Consider the following 21,438-nt stretch of genomic DNA (forward strand, 5'->3'; position numbering starts at 1 on the left):
CTAAATTCAAGGCTGTGGCTTCCTTTATGGAGTCCATTCATCTCATATTTGACCTTCTTTTTCTTCTCCTCTCTTCGACGTTTCCTAACATGATTTCCTTCTCCAATGAGTTTTGCCTTCTCAAAGTACAACAGCTTCAATTTTGTCATTTTTGCCTGTAAGCGAAGTTCTGACTAACACTTGTTCATCCTTCTTTCTTTTGGTCCAACATATTCATAAAGTTTCTCTCCAGCACCATGTTGTGAATGCATCGATTTTCTTCCTCTTAGCTTTCTTCACTGTTGAGCTTTTGCATCCATACATAATGACTGGGAATGGTCTTGGCCTTGGTCTCCCATGAATCATCCTTACTTCTGGTTCTCTTTTCTAGCTCCATCATCACTGTTCTTTCCGGTCTCAATCTTCTTCAAACTTCTTGGCTACAGTATCCATTAGAATTGATGGCTGAGCCAAGGTACACAAATCTTTCACAATTTCTTCATTACTGAAGTAATCTTCATTACGGTAAGGTTCTGTAATTCTGTAGTTGTGATGTTTGTTTTCTTAATGTTCAGCTTCAGTCCTGCTCTTGCACTTTCTTCTTTCACTTTCATTGAGTGTTGTTTCAAGTCATTGCTGCTTCCTGCCGGTAAGATGCATATCTTAAATTATTTATGAGTCCTCTGCAAATTTTCACTCCTCCCTCTGATCATAATCCAGCTTTCATTATAATGTTATCTGTTTGCAGACTGAATAGATAGGGAGATAAAATACAGAGTTCTCTGGCACTGATAGGAAATCATTCTGTTTCTCCACATTTCATCCTTACAGTAACTTCTTGTCCATGATACTGATTACTATTAAGACAATCAAGCCCTGAGGCATCCCTATTTCTTTCAGGACCACCCATAGCATTTCATGATCTACACTGTCAAAGGCTTTGCTGTAGTCTATAAAGCACAGACTGATCTTCTTAAGTTTTTTTGTTGAGCTTTAGAAGCCAATGTGTATTTGCAATATGCTTTCAAGTCCCTCATCCTTTTTTTAGAATTCACCTTGAACATCAGCCATTTCTTCCTCCATATAGGGTAGTATTCTTTGTTGCAAAACCTTGAACATCACTGCGCTTGTGTGGGAAGTTAGTACAGTGGTCCTAAGGTTGCTGCACAATTTTGCACTTCCTTTCTTGGGGACTTGAACATTTCCAGGCTGAGGGCCATCTTTTTGTATTCCATCTTTAATGACATATCATTGTTAGGTTTTGGACCAATCCAGTCTCTGTAGTTTGGGATAGTTCTGTTCATATCCCATCTACTCCAGGTGCTGTATTCTTTCCAAATTCTTTCAGAGCCTCACTTTCTACTATTGCTGCCTTTCCCTCATAGGACTGCTTTCTGAAGGAAGGATTCCTCTCCTCTCTTCTGCATTTTGTTTCCAGTTTCTCTTTATTTTCTTTTGGTAGTATGACCTTGCTTGTCTTTCAGCATTCTGAATCTATTAGTAATTTATTCTAACAAGAGTAAGTGCATTTTGCCCAAAAAACAGGAGAGCATTTCCTGATAAATGGCTATAATATAGATCCCCTCCTGGCAACTGTTAGGCCCAGAATGGTGAATATATGCGTGACCCTCGTTTCCAATCCATTCCGTATGCCTTGCTGAAACTCAGCTTTGACAGCTTGCAATCATAGCAGTGGCTTTACCTTATTGAGTGCTGCTTGCCCTGTGGATTCACTCTGAGTATCCAGAGCAGAGGTGGCCTCATCCAGCAGCAGGAACTTGGATTTTCTGGCCAGGGCATGGGCAAAAGCAATGTGCTGTTTCTGCCTTCCACTCAGCTGGGCTGCCCTTTCTCCAACCATGGTGTGAAATCTCAAGAATGGTAGGAAGACAGGAATAGAGGGCATTACATTAAATTTTCACTATTCATTTGACAAACAAGAAAAGGTTGTTACTGTTCAAGATAATGTATTAGAAGCATTTCACAGGCAAACCAACAGAGCAAGCAGAGATGATGTCGGTTTGTTCTGTAGGGTATCATAGCCCAGTAAGTGCAGGAAGGACTTGTCTCTCCCAGCACCTGGTATTCTAGAGATGGTGCCAGTAACGCTTGTATCACTGAATCCATCAGGCCAACATAGCAATAATCCCAGAGTGAAAAAGAGAGTGCTACAATGGCATATAGTAACCAAGATTCATTGAATGAATACAGTCCAAACAAAACATTCCATGGACTTATCTGGCTATTTATAGTAGATCCTTAATGTTTCCCATAACGTTAACCCCAATTAAATATTGGCTAGTACGGCCATAAATTTAAGATCGCCACCACTGATCCTGTTACAACAAGAATCCAAAGCAGGATGACTGAATATCCAGAACAGATATGAGCAAATAAACTAGCTTAAGAAATCTGATGCATCATGTTGCAAGAATGAAGATGCTTGTAATCATGAATTTTGTAACAGATTTCCTTTAAAACATAATATGAGGCAAAGGTAATTCCCAGGGAGAAAGAGAAAGAGAAAGAGAAAGAGAGAGAAAATGAATGAGAATCAACACACAGTAGTAACTATTTAAAAATCACCCTACTATGCAACAATGAAAGAAAGAATCACATAAACTACCTAATTTCATATATTAGAAATCAATGCAGGATGTTACAAATGACTGCTGGTCATGGACTTAGATAATAATAAAATAATAATAATAAAATACACAAAGCTGGTGAAAGGAATGTCCTACTGAGATATCCTTGTGGATATCTCTTTTTATACTTAAACTATTTCTTCAAAATCTGATGAACCATCCTGAAGTGCCATCCTGAACCATCCTGAAGATATCCACAAGATATCTGATAGTAATCAGCTATTATATGCTGATATCAGGCTTCTTGTGGATATTTTCCACAAATAAGGCCTATTTGTGGGTATTTTCAGACACCTAACGGGTGGAAGGTATATGGTATAATCTAGAGCAGTCTTTGGGCCTGTGACAACTACTATGAGAAAAAATTATTAGTGTACCTATTCAGAAAGATAAGTAAGGCCAGTTCTATTAGCAGAAAACTTTCCCATGAAGTAGCTAAAATAATTAAGTGGAGTGGAAGAAGCATCAGAAGGCTGACACACTTAAATCCTTTCACACTCTGAGTTCTCAGGATCATGATAAAAACATTAAAATCAGGAACTCACATGAGGGAATTTTGATGTGAAGTCAGAAGCAACTACTTCTTTAGCTGCTTGCTCAATTCCAGCATCAGTAATATCCTCTCTGCCATGTCAAATGTCGTCTGCTATTGTGGTCCCAAACAATACCGGTTCCTGGCTTACAATGCCAATGTTTTCTCTCAGTCACTTGATATTAAGTATCTGGATATCGTGTCCATCAATGGTAATCTGCAGAAAGAATGATGGAATTTGAATGAGCCAAGAATAATTTTAAGGGAGCTATTAATAGTTAAAAAGATAACTCTGCAACTATTCAGGGAAAAGTGAGAAATATATTGAATTCTGGGCATTATTTCAGACTTTAAAAACACATGTTACAGTATTATCTAGTATAAAAGTATTAGTGTAAATATCGACCTTTTCTGTATGTGTGAATTTTGACCTCTGGAAATGAATTGTGATCTCTGGAAGTTATGTTGAGCTCCATCAGGAATGGAAGACAGAAGAAAAGAGTGGGGAGAAACTCCTGAGAAACAAGTATGAGCCTCTCTTCGATTGAAAAAATGTAAAATCTTTGAATCTGGGGGCTATAGTAATTCATCCTTTCAGGATTCAGTAAAACAAAACTGAAGTCGCACTTCAGGATGGTTCATCAGATTTTGTAGAAGTATAAAAAGAGAAGACGTAAAAGTAAGACAGGCATTGAATAGCTCACAGTTGCCTTAGTTAACAAAATGGCATGAGCTCAGGTCAATGTCATATAACACTGATTCCCTAACAAACTTTAGTGAGCTGCTTTTTTATACGCTATATCTTAGATACTCTAAAATGAATAGCTGTGGCTCAGCCAAAACATACCTGGCCCGCTGGATCACAGAATTTCTGCAGTAACTGAATTGTAGTGTTTTTCCTTTAGTCACTGGAACCCATGAGAGCAATAGTTTTCTCAGTTTGGATTTTTAAGTTAAGACCTTTGAGAATCTGGAATTATTTAAATAACTTTGTTTTTAAAACACAGAGAACTTTTGCCATCTCTCCTTTTTAATAGCTGGCCCTGTCACATTGCCCTAAATCCTGAAAAGCTGACATTTTCACTTTCCATGTAATGAATGGAAACACAGCCTCAGCGTGATGTAAACCTGCCAGGCACATTTCAACTAGTGCTACTTCAGATATATAAAGCTGTCTGGCAGGAAAGCATTTGTCCCTTTCTTGCACAGTTTGATCTTGCCAAGGTAAATGATGACAATAGTTGCACATCTCCTGCCTCCTGGCTTGATGCCCATTGGCCTGTTTAGTTTTAGCTGTCCATCAAAGCCACAAGTCCCAAAGACGAATCAGTATGAATAGATTCTAAAGAACGCTGGCTCCCAAGTACCATCCTTATGTGTACTTTCAAGGGTTGGTTTACATGTGCCAAATGCTAAGAGAGGCACCAAGGAAGGAAAGAGCAGACAGGACTGGGACTCAGCCAGTTCTTCTCCAGAGCAGATGTAGAGAGCAGACAGCACTTGCTTGCCTCCATGTGACCCTGTCAATTCAGTCCAGGTGGTAAAAATAAAGTAAGCATAAGATGCATGTGACGCTGGAGGGCTGACACTAAACTTAGGTGAGGAGCCCTTACTGGCATTCTTCATTGCATGCTGTGTTGGTCAAAGACCATGAGAAATAAATATCACACGGGTAAACTTCTTCAGAAAGGTAACTTGTAGTGGTAGGATTGGGTTAGTGAAGGTGAACCCTAAAATGATGCATTCATTTGATATATTTGGCATAGATATTCAGCACTGAAGATATAAATGGGTCTTTTGTCCAGGAGAGGCCTTCTACTGCAGAAAAACTCTGCCCAAGAAAGTTGCCTTTTGCTTTTTAGTGGAGAAAATGCTTTCAACCACAACAATTTGCCCATTCAGCAGGGACTGGAGAGGCTGCTGTGGGGAGGAGGGGTTGTGAAACTCTGCTTCTGCCTAAAACTGAATTCAGATTTTTAAACAGGTATTTTAAAAATTTAATGCATCTTTAATCAGGTAGAAAAGGGCAATACTCATTTCGCTTATTCAAACAGTTCTGTCTACACACAGAGAGAGAAATATGCATCTTACATGAGCATCAGGTGGGGAGGTGCAGCTAAAATGGATGTTTCTGAATTCAGTATCATCTTGGAACTTGTCTAGCTTGAACCCGTCATTGGAACTGCAATATATGGGACAGAAAACACCTTTACACCTGTAGTTTAACATATGTATGTTTTGATAGGGGCAGAGGGGTGATTAATGATTAATAAATGAAAAATTGTGCTGTGTTAAATGTTATATTATGTCCCTCTCTTCTGAAAGTGATGTGTTCCTAAACTTGCCATTTCAGTTCAAAGGCTCCATGGTCTTTGGCAAGTTTCAAAGGTCAGCACCTAAGAAAACAACTAGCAATGCATCTAGTATACTTAAAGGATGTTTGCTGTGGTTATCTGCTTATACCTTGTTAGAAATCAGTATTATTAAAGGAAAAGCAACTAAACAGTGTGATTGTCAGGCAAGCCTGGTTCCTAAAGGGATGTAATCCATTGTGATAAGAATTTGTATTTTGTAAATCAATTGGCAGAAAAGGATACTATATTTATATTGCTTATGTGTAGAAGATACTTTTTGTGTCTACCTTGCACCTCAGTAGAAATCAGTGATATATGCATTCCAGAGGAAGGTGGATTGAAACACTTCTTGTCCTCCTGAAATGACATTCCTGCCTGTAAATGGTCTTTCTAGAACATCTCAACTTAAATTGTCCAGAACATATTAATACTATTGCCACTTGGCCAGTTTTGAATGTTTTTCAGTGCATATTAAATTGCCACGGTCTCTTGCTTCCCATTATCAACACTTACAAGAAACAGAGTTGCCTTTCTGAGGCTTTAAGAAGAGGATTATTTCCTAAATCTCAAGCTTCATTTTTAGTAGTATTATTGTATTGTTCCATTAACTTACTATTAGTTTCTTGGGGGGGGGGGGGCTTTGGTCAGGTGTGAGCTATTTTATTCTAAAAATCTGTTAGACAGTGCACATTTCCAAGGCAGAGCAAAAACATTCACCCTCTGGTTGAGACTGCAATGGCCTCACTACTGCTCCACCCTGTTGCATTAGGGGACCATCTCCCTTCCACCCATCCTTCCACTCCACATTCAGGGACCCATCTCCCCTCCATCCGGTCATTTGCCAATTAACTTGTCAAAAATCTCTCTGCCAATTTGCTTACCATAAAATCATGGCCCTGTCTGGAAGTTATTCTCCCCATGACTTCATTTCACCACTTCTCTCAGAGTGTATAAAAGGTGACCAGAGAAAAAGCGAAAATGCAATAACTTAAATAAGATCTCCTATGCCCAAATTTTGAGCATACTAGAGGAGACATTTACATGCCCATTTTATTCAAAATATTGGAAGTGCTGGTATAAGTAAAAGACAATGAAATTGTCACTGGGTTTCTGTGTGCAGTGAGGGGAGCAGGGAGGAAGCCAATGAGCCTGAGGGTGGTCCTGTTCCTCTCACACATACAGATGTGAAAAAGACAATACTTAAACCACCCCAAATGACAGTCAGAAATCAAGTCAGCAGATTACACATACACCAGCTCAAAAAACCCCAGTCATCTTTATGTTTTCCTTCTTTGTCTTCTCATTTTTGTTTCTAAAGATATTTAAGCAGAAAATCAAATAAACCAGAGTCATCTGAAGCCAATCAAAGATACTGCAGAGCTTGAACAAAACTTATTTGTTCTGGTTCTTCTTTAGATGATCATTTTACTTGGAAGTTCTGTCGATGGCACAGCAGATTAGAATGAGCAAAATGAATACTTTAAGAATCTTATTTATACATACCCATTCGGAAATAGTTCCACAAACAGGGATATCTACAGAATTTTTAAAAACAGATATGTTTATGTTGTTCTTATTCAAAACCACCTAGCCAATTTGCATTGTTTCTGCATATAGAGACAAATCTACAGTGAAATTAATGGCTTTAAAAAGGCATGGTATGTAACAAGGTGAGTAACAAGACATGAAAAAGGCTGTCTGAAATCAATTAAACAGAATAGTATACATAGGATATTTTACATCCTTATATAGAAAAGTATGCATATATAGCACAGAGATGATAATTTTATGAACATGCTCTTATTTAACACAAAGCTTGAAAACACATGAGATTTTATCATTATACCATCATCTCAAACAATGTTTATCTGCCCCTCCCCCCATGCCACATGATTTACCTAATCACCCTCAAGGGGTATGGCTTATCGTGTCATCCAAACCCAGTGAAGTGCATGGCAAGGGGGTCTTCTGAGCCACCCCAGTGCACATGGGATTTGAGGTGGTTTGGAAGTGGCTCCCCATTACGCATGTTGCCAGGTGTGAATCACACACTAAGCAGTATGGCTAATTAGGTAAATCATGTAGTGCAGGACTAGCATGGGAAGTTGGGGGAAAAGAGCCACAAGAACTTCTTTCATCTGGTAATTATGCATATTTAGTCAATAACATGCATCATGTTTGAGTGGGTGCTGGAAAACATAAAGTTGTTTACCATTAAAGGATCTTTTTATCTGCTGATGGGGAAACGTCTGAAGCCAGGTCTTCACCAAGAATCTCTAGGAATGGATTTCAAAAGGTTTTTCCCACAACTTGAATGACTCATCATATTGCCATTTTCAGATGCAACAGTTAAGTCAGGGTTGCAGGAAATCCTAGTTTATCATGATATCCAAGCATAACCTTGTTACATAACTTTCCCCACAGAAGCTTTTTTTCAGTTCTGTGAAACTCTGTGGGAACAGATCCTCTGAAACTCCCCAGTCCAATAAGTCGCTAAGTCACATCATGAAGAGAGATCAGTTTGCCAAACACAAGCAAAGCAGCTTGAAAAATTGTTATTCCTGGTATGTTCAGATGCACAGGTTGCCAAGCTACTCATGTAGTTTTTCAAATTTAAATTTAAATAGAAGCTGAGTACTTCTTTTATAATTCAAACATATATGTTGTTAGCATTCTTATAACCCCTTGATAATGTCTAAGTGGTAATAGGATAATTGGATTCCCAAACCAGAGTTCAGGGACAGAGCTCCAACCTTGGCACCTGGGATCTGTCTTCTGATTCCTCCTCCACCTAAATCTTGCATGGGAAGAACGATGGCAGATGTCTCTCCCAGGATGGGAAAGCAATCTCAAAGAGGGAGTAAAGAAGGTCTTTGGGGAGAGGAGAGAAGACTGGGACCAAGAGAGTATGAGCTACCCTGATGGTGCTTCAGTCTCCTCCCCTGGCCCTCTGAAGCACTTCAACCAGACATCTTCAAATGGTTGTCTATTTGCAGAGCAAGAAATTCAGGGTGGCAGAAATTACCTCCTTTGTTTCTTCTGATCTATGTTGGATGCTTGTAACCCTCCATGCCAATCTTAGCCACTAAAGAGGGAAGTGGACAAAAACTGAATAGATATTTATGAAAATAACCCTTAAGCATATTAGCAGCCAAGGTTACAGCTGCTCAGTGCAATTTCATAGACTTTTCTTATACTTGATAGTTTAAAATTGTTTAGATACACATGCTGTCTGTTGATACATTTCCATGTAAATTGTTTTTTATATTATGTATAATGTATTTAATAGGTTTTAACCTCTATAAACCTCCCAGAGAGTTTTGCTTATGAGCACTAGAGAAATGTAATAAACAGAACCAATATATATAAACCAAAAATTGTAACAGCTTCTACTATTTTGTGTGTGAACATAGTAAACATTCCTTCACAAAGTTATACAAATATAAAGGAATAAAGATACCATGTCTTACCAAGGCTGGATATTTCATACACTGTGTATTTTCTCAAATGATCTATTTCCTTGTTACGTGGTACAGATTAAGATAGAGAAGTAAACAGTATTTATCAGAAAGCTACATTAAAAAAGAATGTGACTTATCATCTTTCCAAAATAGCTCTTGTTAAAATTCAGGTTAAATATTTTTATTTAAGTCATTTTTATTTTATTCCTTTGCATATTTCTAGTCTCTCTGGACAAATTTGACTAAATATTAATTAGTATTAATATAATTTAATATAAATAAATCAATATTTAATTGATTTGTGTCAGTATTAAAAGCAAATCCAGATCTTATTTTTATCGCTTATTTATACAAATAAATGCTTATTTGATTTCTCAAAATATGGGAATCTCAGATGACTGTGGATTTTTCTTGATTAGTAAAAAAGAATTCCAATCCCTGCAACAGCTGTTATATAGACAAAGTAAAAACATAATATAAAACAACCTGAAAGAGCAATAAGAAGAGAGGAAATTAACCCAAGAGAACAAAATATGAAGTATTTTGCACAAAGAACAAAATTTGTTTAGCTAGTGTCAAAGTGTCACTAGCACTAGCTGAACGTTTCTGACGTACACACAACAAGGTTCCGCTGACCAGTCCCTGTCTCTGGTTGCCATCCATTTATTTATGAAGTTCACAGCAACATCTGGATGGGGGGCTCTTGAACAGTTCTTAATGGATGGACACATAGATTCAAAGCTGGTATCTCAAAACAAACTGGAAGCCAGTGAAGTTGCAAAGTATTTTAAGATTCTGCTGCCATCTTCTAAACTGGCAGAAGTTTCCAAATACTTTGCAAGGATATCCTCACATGGATGCATTGCGGTCTCAGATAAGGCATGGTTGATCACCTTAGGCAGGTGCAGGTTTTGGTCTCTCAAAACCATGATAATGGAAGGGCTGTAGTTCACTGATGGGATCAGGCTTTCTATGGAGAAGGTCCTAGTTCAATCCCTGGCATCATGTAGTAGGGCCAGAAAAGCACCTGCCTGGAATCTGAAGAGCTGCTGTTGCTGCCAGTCAGTGCTGGAAATACTGGGCTAGATGGCTCAATACCTAATTTGGTATATGGCAACAACAATAATAGAAGGGCTAAGAGAAGTTGATATGCAGCTTAGTGCAATTCTGCACATGCTTACTTACACCTAAGGTCCACAAATGAGATTTATGCCTAGGAAAATGCACATAGGATTGTAGTCTTGCCTTTTATAACATGCTTCACAAAAATCTCAACTAGCCTTTAAGGATTTAATACATGTTATATGCAAAATTTAAAAAGCCAGCACTGATCCCTGTAAGGTTTGGGATGCAGCTCAAAAGTCCCCTGGCACCACCTGGAATAATAAGCCAGTGTTTATAATGCATAAAGCACCCAGGAAGACACACATGAGACAAGCTTCCTTTATCTCTTCAAGACAGATTTTGGTGGTGCATGTCAGATTAAACCCCTTATCCAGAATTAAGTCATTGGTGGCATTACACAAGAGTACCTCAAATTTTGTGGCTTGTCAATAGGAGTATGAAAATCACCATGGTTGAGGAAAGGACTAGAAGAGGAAGCAGTGTTTGGCTGTCTGATATACTTCCTACCCAATAGTCCTCTCACTGCCACATCTACTTCTTGTTGAATTCAGTTAATACCTTTCCATTTCTCCAGGGCACGGGTTATAATTTTTTCAAGATACACAACAGATAATAACAGGTTAGAAGAGAGGCTCACAGGAAAAAGCTGACTGAATGCCATAAGAACATAGGAAAGACAGTGCTGGATCTGACCGACGGCCTATCTAGCCTAGCATCCTGCTTCCCACAGTGGTCAACCAGATGCCTGCAGTAAGTTCAAAAGCAGGGTCTGAAGACAAAATAGGTTTCGATGTTCCCCAGCAGCTAGGAACTCATAGAAAAGCAGGCAATAGCTCACTGACAAATTGTAAGCAAGATTTACAGAATCTACCCATGGCAAACCACTACCACATTTGTTTTCACAGAAATTTGGTCTCAGCTTTGACATTGAAAGAATTCTCTTGCCTCCCTCTCTCTTCTAGTTCTGTGAAGGACAAACTCTTAGGTTTAATGCATCATATAGTTTAGTTCTTAATCTGCAGATTAGATTGCAGTAGTTTTAAAAGGAATGGTGGGAACTATTCCATAGATTTGATATGGTTAGGCTTTTCTTGGAACAAAAATTTCGGGTTGCAGCAAAGGCTATAGAAACAGAGAAACAGAGAAAAAGCAGTTTGCTCACTTCATAACATTTTAGTTTGTCCTAATAACATTGCTACATCCTTCTGTTAATTTATGATTGTTTCCCCCAGTCAGCCCAGAGAAAATTTGTATATAAAAATCAAAGCAGCAGAAACTATTGCCAGACTTCAACTGTTCCACTAATACTAGCTAGAAACAGAAAATTTAATTAGGAAGTACTTAGGTTAAGCTCTGCAGCTTCACTGAAGCTTAAGATCTGGGCTCTGATTTATTACCTGAAAAATATATTATGGGAACTGAGTATAAGGCAAGGAGGGTAGTTTAGTAAGTACTGTAAACTGCCCATATAAGCTGATATGCACATCAGATTATCTTGTGGTTACCAAGATAGTAGGCTGTACTAAAAACAAAAACCCAGCATAACCACTGGTTTCAACTGGATGGGAAAAAATCAGTCAGTCAATCAAAACAGAATACAAAAGAAAGAACATCTAAATGGTGCTTTACCCTCTTTTCTGCTCTGGCACTTCAAGTCTGGCAGCATTTTGGATAAAGTTTTTGCTACCCCTTCAGAACCTCTCACTCTTTTCTTGTAAGATTGCACTAACCTGGTATAAATGAAGTGGGGAAAGATTTTGGACAGAAAACTGCTGAGTAACAGCCACAAAGAGAATGATATACAAACAGTGCTCTGATGTCAGTATAAACATACTTTTTTCTGGATACTGTTGCTTTTCCACTGCATGGCGGACCCAACTCGGGGTAAAGAGGTGTGGAGTAAGATGCAGCAGCAGAAATTCATTGGAAAGGTATCATTCTCATTTCACAGTGTGGAAATTGAAGCTGTTGGATTGGATTTGGATTTTGGAGGTAGAGCTTTGGATGTGGTAGAGATGAATAAAATACAACCAAATTTGATAGGATGGGGAAACACATTTTAAAGTGAAGAATGATTCTATTTATTGGTCTAATAAGGGTTGATTGTATAGAAGGAGCAGTATGGTTATCCCACTGGCCCCATCCCTGAGATGTGAGGTCTGTTAAGGAACAACCACAGGACTACCTCCATTTTTTTTCCATATAGTGCATTTATTGTGCACACTTCATTTCCTACACACAATTGTTTATGGGTTATTTGGATGATATTGTGACTGTTCTATTTTGCCTCCATTTGTAAATAGCACTTCTGGTGCGATGTTGACTTTAGAGGAGGGAAATGAGGTATCTTTTTGATCTTGCAAGAAACTGCTGTTTCTACTTGTGTATTTGCATTGTTCCACTGTACCACAATGCCACCTAGAGGTTAAAAGGTAAAGGTAGAGGTTTCCCATTGACATTAAGTCCAGCCATGTCTGACTCTAGGGGCCGGTGCTCATCTCTTTTTCCAAGCTGAGGGAGCCAGCGTTTGTCCCCAGACAGTCTCTGTGGTCATGTGGCCAGCTAAACATCAAAGCTCACAGAACACTGTTACCTTCCCACCGAAGTGGTACCCTTTTATCTACTTGCATTTGTATGCTTTTGAACTGCAAGGTTGGCAGGAGCTGGGACAGAGCAACGGGATCTCACCTCATTGTGCAAATTCGAACCAGTGACCTTTCGATCAACCAGCCCAGTAGCACAGCAGTTTAAACAACTGTGCCACCTGCATCCCTACCTAGAGGTTACATAGCAGAAAAGCAGAAAATAACACACAATTGATCCAAAACTCATTTGGATCACAACTCTTCAGTGAAACAGACAGTAGATGCAGCAGATTAACAGCCTCATGTAAAAGTACCTAATACTGAACAAGCAGATAACTATTTATGCAATAGATTTTGTCCTTCTCTCCTTTCCAGTTGCCAGCAAATAGAAACCATTTAAAAAACTACTTAAATTTTACATGTATTTCTTGCATCTTCAGATAAACAAGACACACATAACACCAAACAAATAAGAGACATTCAAATAATTGTGAAAATATAGTAACAAGCATGGGGATACATATATAATCCTAAGTAAACACCTAATCATCCTAAACAAAAATAGTTCCTAAATAAAAATGGTAAGGTCAGAACAATCTAGTATTTAGAACAATCAGTAAAACTCTTGCATATTAAACAGTAAACTGGCACAGAGGAATACCTAGAACACTTTTGCCCATCTGCCCATTAAGTTAGTAGGCATGTGTTCTGTGGAATGGAGAACATTTCTCTTTTATTTTGTGATACTGCTTCAGGGTTTTTGAAGAGTCCTCCCTCTTTTACATCCTTATACCCAATTTATTTTATTATTTATTTATTTAGGGGACTTCTATGCCACCCCATTCGCCGAAGCCTCGGGGCAGCTCGCAACCATAAATAAATAGAATCCAATAAAACAATATAAATTAACAATATAAATTAAGTCCCCCTGGCCAAAGAATAAAATAAATAAAAATATTAACAATTAAAATAACATTTGAATAAAAAGGTCTTTGCCTGGCGCCAAAAAACAAATAACGACGGTGCCAGGCGGACCTCTTTGGGGAGTGCATTCCATAGATTCCTTCAACTTTTCCTGCAAAGACTTTTTTCATATCCTGGATCATCTTTGATGCCTGCCTTCAAACTATTCCTTCTATTGGCTTCTATCTCTTAAAAAGTATGAAATCCAGAACATTTAATTGTGGTTGATGGGAACCATAGGCAATATATTCAGCTTTCAAGGTCCATACCTATCTTCAGTATCACTATCAGTTAGAGATGGCACCAGAAACAAGGTGCCTAGCACATGCTTAATAAGCAGAGATATGAGGCAATAAAAGAATATATATATATATATATATATATATATATATATATATATATATATATTTATAGAAAACTTCCCTTTGGAACTGCTGGAAGTGGGTTAGGTGTCATTCTCTTTCAGTTTAGATGCTTTTGATTTTAATTCTTTTTCAGACACTTTCTGATTCAGTAGCATGCTTCCATGTTTAAAATGATTGATTTATGTAATATGCAAACATTGATAATATACAGTCACTGACAATTGATTATGGTGATGAATATTGATTATAATTACGGATGTCTTATTTTCAATAGGAACTCTACTTGGGTCATCAGGTGTATAAGTGTGCATGCAAACAGCTTCATAATTGCTAATTTGTGGGAGGAAGTTATATAATTTCTTTTGGACCACTAGGTGTCCTTATTGTTGCATTTTTATGTCTACCCTTAGTTTTCACTCAGGAGCTACCAGCCTGATACTTTATTTCTGATTTCATAACATTGTTGCTTTGTATCAATCATGTTTGTCCCTATTTTTGTAACATCTAACATTTTCAGTTCCTGTCACTTGCTTTCACGCTTCCGATCCATTTGGTTCAGAATTTATTTCTCTTTTGCCCTCTGCTATTTTTGGATTGCACTGAAGTTGATTATACAGAAACTTCAAGCATCAGCTCCTGTTGTGTTTCAGTCAATAGCTTGGGGAACTTTTGAATTAGTATGAATAGAATTAGAATGAATTAGAATGAAACTCTCAATAAGTTTCTATTTTTCCGTGCAATTTAGCATTGTAAAAGTATCGGTTGTTATCTGTACAGAAGCGAATCCAGTTGGCTGTGATGACAGGGATGTGGTCTGAATCTGTGATTGTACTATTGACTCACAATGGGTTCTTTTAAGGAAGCTGGGAATATCCCTTGTCTGAAAGAGGCCTTCAGCCTCCTAGATTTAGACTCATTAGGCCAATCCCGTTCTTGTAACTGTCATGACCATTAAGGGGAATGGGTGGAGCAAACAAATGAGAAGGCACAGCCCCAAGAATGCCATGCCCATGTCCTCAGCCACAAGAACTGAAAGCCATCTGACTAACCTTGACTGGATGGTGACTGCACTACAGACTTGCGGGGTCTGTCGTGACACATGCGAGCAGCTATATCCTCAAACTGCCCGATCTCTCTGAGGTTATGAACCATTTTGCAGGCTAAGATGGTGGAGGGCTTGGACCACTCAAAGACGCTTTGCTGGATGGCACCTCAAGGATGCAATGGTGCCACAGAATAGCCTGCTTCAAAATAGGCACAATAAACATGCCAGTCAGTTGTTTGATTTTAATCACACAAACATGGCTTGTAGAGTTTTGAAAAAGACATAGTGACAAAAAGATGCAAGGTGAATAACAATTGCCTTACCAAGTGTTCCATCTACAGTGACCTTTTTTAGGACATTGACTCCAATTGTTCTTTTTAGCTGCCACTTGATTAATTACATACGGATCTGTGTCCAGAGGTACTCCTACTTGTGTACACTGTGTTTGCACTGTGTTTCATATCCCCTGTATCTGAGCTCTCTCCCTGCCTGCTCCATTGTCCAGAATGTCCCGCTAAAATAGGAAGCTAATTACGCTTGACCTTAGTGTGTCAAAGCCATTCTTGGTATACCACGGAGAGACCAGGCCTTTGATGGGTGCCAGTCACAGCAACTCAGACAGCTTGCATCCCCAGCAGCATCACCAGCATAAGTCATGATAACTGCCCACCTCAGCTTGAATATGGACCATGATGGCTGACACTCACTGCAACCCACCCTAGTTTAAGTGTGTAAACTACGTTAGTGTAATCCAGGAATGCCGTCTGAAGAACTAGGGTAAAAGAGCTGGTTCTTAGAGAGGGAAGAGATTATGCACATGTCTATTTTCTGTCCTGTCCCCTTCTTTTTTTAAATACACCCTAATTCTTATTTTATAAGTTGTTCAGTGATTCACCCCCCCCCCCCCAAGCCCTGCCTTCATTCCTTTTCAAAGAATCAGTACCCTGCTGACCTGGAGGCATTCACACATGCATGCAGTATATAGTTCTTACCACCACCACCACCACCAGCACCAGCACCACCACCAGCACCATCATCTCCTCCTGAAAGAACCCAGTTTATCATGTTCTGCAAGTACTAACTAACCCTACTCTGAATCTATTGTATGTTCTTTATAGACCAGAACCTAGGAAAGGTTGTCTTGCAAATCTTGCCTTTCAAGCATGTAACTGTCCTTGACCCAAAGGCCATGATAGGGTAAAGTTTGGTGAACTTTGTGATGCTTCTTGAATATCACAATCCTCTGCCTTAGCACTGTAAAATCCCCTGGATTTTCTACTGTTCCTGTAGGCTAGTACAAGAAATGGAATGTGCTGCTAAGCAAAAATGTGCACATACAAGAAAATGCACACATGTTGTATCAGGGCATGCACTGCATACTAACTACAATGAGATTATCAGACACTGATGTGCAGCTTTCTGTCTTCCCTCCAAAAAAATCCTGCAGGCACTCAGATAACTCACTGCCTTGTCCTGGTTTTGAAAGATTGATCTTACTCCTCTTTATTTTTTCTCCAGTCTATTTCCCTTTCATTTCTCATTATTTTAGTTTGTAAAATGACTGGGTCTCATTCTGTATTTCTTTTTTATTGGTAGAATCTTTGCAAGAAAATAATTACCTGGAAAGTGAGATAAGAATGGAGTGCACAAACCTCCCTAGGAGATGATCTGTTTTTTAAACTTGGAAGACTTTTTTAAAAAACTTATGGCACATTCTATTTTTATCCCTTTGGGGTACAACATGCCTGATTTATCCACAAAAGGACAAAGATATTGACTGCAGAGCAATATAAACATCTGCCATGAAAATCTGATCTCCATTACATTCAATGGTTCTGCAATGAGGTCAACACCACTACTTTGTCCCAAAAAACAGGAAAACATTTGTACCACTTAAACTTCAATTTTTTCCCCTTCTGTTATTTTGGAAGGAAGATTTCATAGCATTCCATATGGAAACTGTGCATGCCATGTACTAGTCAAACTGTACTACATGCTTCCTAGAAATGAAAGAACTAGATTTGCTTGTCCATTGGTTACTCCCTTCCCAGGAAGATCTTTTAAGTGGTGCATAGTCTCCTTAAGCATGGAAGAGCAATCTTATCTAGCCAAACCAATTGCTGAGTTTGTACAACACAGCCTTCCTTCACCTAATGCCATCCAGATGTGCTTAACTAAAACTCCTGTCATCCCCAGCCAGGATGGCCATTGAGAAAGGCTGATATAGTCCACAAACTACAGCCTGTATTCTTAAGAGGGTTCGTTATTCTAGTTTTGTTTTCTTAATCTCATTTACGTTTTTAATAATGAAAACTGCATTCTTAGGGGGCTTTTTGTGGGGGGTTTCCACACATTGTATAGGGAAACCCCCCACTGTTTTTTTCTTTCCGAATCTGAAGGTCAATGAGCTATTAATAAACTTGCCTGTGTTACATAGCAAATTCTCTCACATCCATGCCACCGCTTCACCGACCAGGTACAAATGTCAGGTCAATCATTGACTCACCAGCTGTGTTGACCTAAGGAAAAAAGCGCACAGCTGTATGGTTGGTACCCTGGTCATAAAGATCTGAGCTGCTCCTCATAAGATAGTCTCAGCCTGGATACTGAGCTTTCTCAGAAAAGCCAACCGTTCCATCAGCACAAGCAGGGGGACAGTTGGGAAGTGGTGTGATCAGCAGCCTAAAACAATGCCCTGGCATTGCTAGTGTATAACACCAGGTACGAATATTTAAAACTTGCATTCTGCTGGACAGGAATACTGGATATTAAGATGGAATCCTTTCAGAGCATGGTAACTCCTTCCGCCTGGCCCTCACATTGGTGGTGGGCCAGGAACACAGGTAGACAGTGCTGAGAAAATCAGTGCCTTCCAGCAGATGTAGCAAGTCTTGGTAAGGCTCAGTCAAAGCAATCCCAGGATTCTCCAGAAAAAGCAGGTCATTTTAGAAATCTTGTATGAGTGCTGGTCTGTGCTTAACAGATACACGGTCCTACTTTTGGCCCTTTTAGTTCAAACATAAGCATGGGTGGACAAAAATGTTTTCGGGGAGCAAAGGAAAGGACGTGGCAGCTGCAGAGATCTAAGGAATCACTGACAAAGGTTCTGTGTGGAAACAGGGGCACTGAGCCAGTTCAGAATCTCAGGGACTGCAGAAATAAATCAAATTTTTGACAGACACAGTCCAGCTACGGATGCATAAACAACACTTCAATGGAAAACTGACTAGTTCAACAATGGGGCAGGAAGAGACAGGATCCCAGGATGAGAATGTCCAGAGAGATGGCAATACAGAAAACCAGTTTGCAAAATATAACCAAATACTCCCACACAAACCTATACTAAAAACCTGTTTTTAACAGGATAGTTATGAGTAAAGAAGCACTATATTTTTAAGTAGTAGTAGTAGATAACACAATCCTAGTGAAATAATGGAGGTTGGAGGCAGTTAACTGAGGGTGGGGGAGTTAATCACATTGAATAAATTAATTTATTAATAAATTAAATAATTTATAATTTTAGACATAATCCATGGTAACAAAGTCTGATTCCAGATGGAAGGCTCCTAGTGCTACCAATTCAGTTGCACAGTTATTTGATCATTGCTTCCTAAAATTCTGTGAAGATGGCAGGGCAAATTTACAATACAGGCCTCATCATGAACCATGCAGAGACAAAAGAGCAACAACAAAGTATACAAAAGAAGAATCCTGGGAAAAGCCTGCATTCAGACTCAAACAGCAAAAGTTAACTTTCAAGCATTGTCTGGGCATCACTTGCTCCCTCAGATCCCAGAGCACAAAGATGTATTCATTAACGCTGAGGCAATCCGTGAAGTAAACACCAAGTTCTGGGAAATTCGGAAGAGTCGCTGCCTGAGCATTTTTTGGCTAGCAAATCTGAAGTGCCAAAGAAGAAGTCCACCCGCTGTATCTTTTTGAAAGATGTTTGAGCACAGACTGAAGTTGCATCAGTTCTCAGCTGAGCCCTTTGCAGGAGGGGAGGAACCAAAAGACAGGATTACTGTAAGGGACTTCATAGTATTTCAGTTAGATAAAGGTTTGTATTTCACAGTATCCCATCCTAAAATAATCTCTACCACTGATTAATTCCTATCTTTTCCTCTCTCTTACTCGCACATGTGCATAACTCTGCATATTTTCTCTTTTCACCTCTCTTAGCTGCCCTCCCTCAACTTCCTACTTCAGTGGCCTCCCTTTCCTGACTATCTCCTTGCTTAGCAATTTGGAAATAAAGTCCCATCGGTGCCAATCACAGCTTTTTTCAAAGCATGATTGCTGCCTGGGGAGGGTCACAGTGCATAGTGAAGGATTACGCCTTCCCTCTCTGGCTACCTCCACCTCTGCTCCACAATTCCTTCTACACACAGAAATTAAGATTTTTAAAATGCGTTTGTATGTGCCAGTGGAAATCACATTAAAAGATGTGATTTCCCTTGAGTGCAAACAACTATCAGGCATGGATTGCAGTGGGCAGAGAAGGAAATTGCATCCTTCCTTCTCTAGCTTCCTTCTCTAACCCTTGCAAGTTCTCTCCATCACAGGTTTTTTAAAGGTCTCCTCTGGCACTATTGTATGTTTTAAAAAAAATACATGCTCGCTGCTGCATGGGGAGAAAACTGAGATGAGGGGAGGGTGCAGGTCGCATGTGGAAGCCTCCTGGAACACATCTGGTCCATTGGCTACCAGATCCCCACTCATGCCTTCGTACAACCTTCCCCAGGTTGCTGTTCCCCTGTGAGTGTTGGACTATAGTTTCCATCCCTGCTAAAGTGCCTGCTGTATGAGGATTATGGGATTTGTACTTCAACACATCTGTAGGGTACCAGGCTAGGAAAATGTGGGGGAAATGAAATCTTATTTATGAATGTGGAGGAAAAAGTATTTTCTTTCTTATATAATTGTGTTACTCCTCGCCAGCACAGTGCCCTCTAGAGGATTTGTAGTGAAAAAGGAAGAGATAACTAGTTTTTTGTTTTGAGATTGGATCTCAGTTCTGCAACAAAACCGAAATTAGATACGGGGAATTAACAGCCTAAGATAGAAAATGTTGTAGAAGAGGGGTCCCAGTGTAGCCCTTGCAGGTATGCACTTTTTATTTTTTCCATGCTTGAATGTATGTAGCTGGATTTGTATATATACATAACAATCAATACATACGAAATGCATACAACCTTCTAGCAGTTATACATAAGCTCAGCAAAATTGGACCAAATATCCAGCGAAGTAATCATGTGAAGGTGGCATCTAGGCACAGCCCATTCACCACAGTCAGTGTGGTGTAGTGGTTAAGAGCATGGGACTGGGACTCAGATGATCTGGGTTCTAGTTCCCGCTCAGCCATGGAGCCAACTGGGTCACTTTGGACCAGTCACAGACTCTCAGCCCAACCTACCTCACAGGGTTGTTGTTGTGGGGATAAGATGGAGGAGGAGAATGATGTAAGCTGCCTTGAGCCCTTTGTAGGAAAAAGGCAGGTTATAAATTGAAAAAATAAAATAAAATAAAATATTAAAAGCATTGTAAGACCATTGTATTATAAGAATGTTTATCCTTTTACTGTTGTAATATTAGCCTTTTAGCAGTCAAAGGGGCACAGAGAATTCATGGATGTAGACTATTTGTTAAGTTCCATGAAGCAGGTAAATGATTTTTAAAACCATGTAGTTCACTGAATATTAAAGATTGCTGCAGTACAAAAGTTATCTGTGTAATAACCTCTTTCCCAAAAGAAGCAGCTATTGGACATTCTTTGAGATAAGCATCAGCTGTATTACACTACCAGTGATCAGCCGGGCCAAACAATCCCTTTCCAAAGAGATGTTCTCCAGACGTTTTTGCTGAAGAATACACTGCTAGTGGCACAGATGTCAGATGCTGAAGTCATGATCTGTTGATTAGACACTTTGTGGTGGTGCCCACAGCAGTTTCTCAAACTCCCCAATGTGCCCATGGGTATAGAAAGGTTGGGGGCCTCTGTCATAAAATGTTCCTGTTTAATGCCTGTAACAAGAATACTGCTCTGTTCCCCTGTTGTCCTTTTACAGTTGGTATTCCATAGCCACTGGGCATACTCAGTTACCATTGGACTGGTTTGGGGGGATCTCTCTTGTTTGTCATTAAAAGTTCTTTTGCATTTGCACAGAGCTTTGGGTTCTGCCTGCCTGCCTGCCTGCCTGCCTGCCCATTTCTCTCTTGTGTGTGGATGCTGCTGATTGAATGGTTCTGTTTTCTCTACACCGTAACGCATCAGAAGGAATGATTCTCCTCTCTCTCTCTCTCTCTCTCTCTCTCTCTCTCTCTCTCTCTCTCTCTCACACACACACACACACACACACACACACACACACACACACACAC

The 21,438-nt window shown here is 39.4% G+C and overlaps 1 protein-coding gene and 1 long non-coding RNA gene across 2 annotated transcripts in view; one reads left to right on the top strand and one right to left on the bottom strand.

Annotated features, from left to right (window-relative positions):
• Positions 1 to 417: 417 nt before the first annotated feature.
• Positions 418 to 4,673, bottom strand: LOC123022860 (ATP-dependent translocase ABCB1-like). Its single transcript, XM_044428957.1, is given in 4 exon segments — positions 418 to 622; positions 1,682 to 1,853; positions 3,174 to 3,376; positions 4,668 to 4,673. Coding segments are annotated over 4 exon segments (399 nt in total). The 3' UTR covers positions 418 to 604.
• Positions 4,674 to 4,765: 92 nt separating this feature from the next.
• LOC123022886 overlaps positions 4,766 to 21,438 on the top strand; it is a 33,681-nt gene continuing 17,008 nt past the window's right edge. Inside the window, exon 1 of the long non-coding RNA XR_006414602.1 lies at positions 4,766 to 4,849. This is a non-coding gene — a long non-coding RNA (uncharacterized LOC123022886). The remainder of the gene's footprint in view (positions 4,850 to 21,438) is intronic.

Source organism: Varanus komodoensis, unplaced genomic scaffold (genome assembly GCF_004798865.1).
Source record: "Varanus komodoensis strain SLA01 unplaced genomic scaffold, ASM479886v1 scaffold2, whole genome shotgun sequence".
Taxonomy (NCBI): Eukaryota; Metazoa; Chordata; class Lepidosauria; order Squamata; family Varanidae; genus Varanus; species Varanus komodoensis.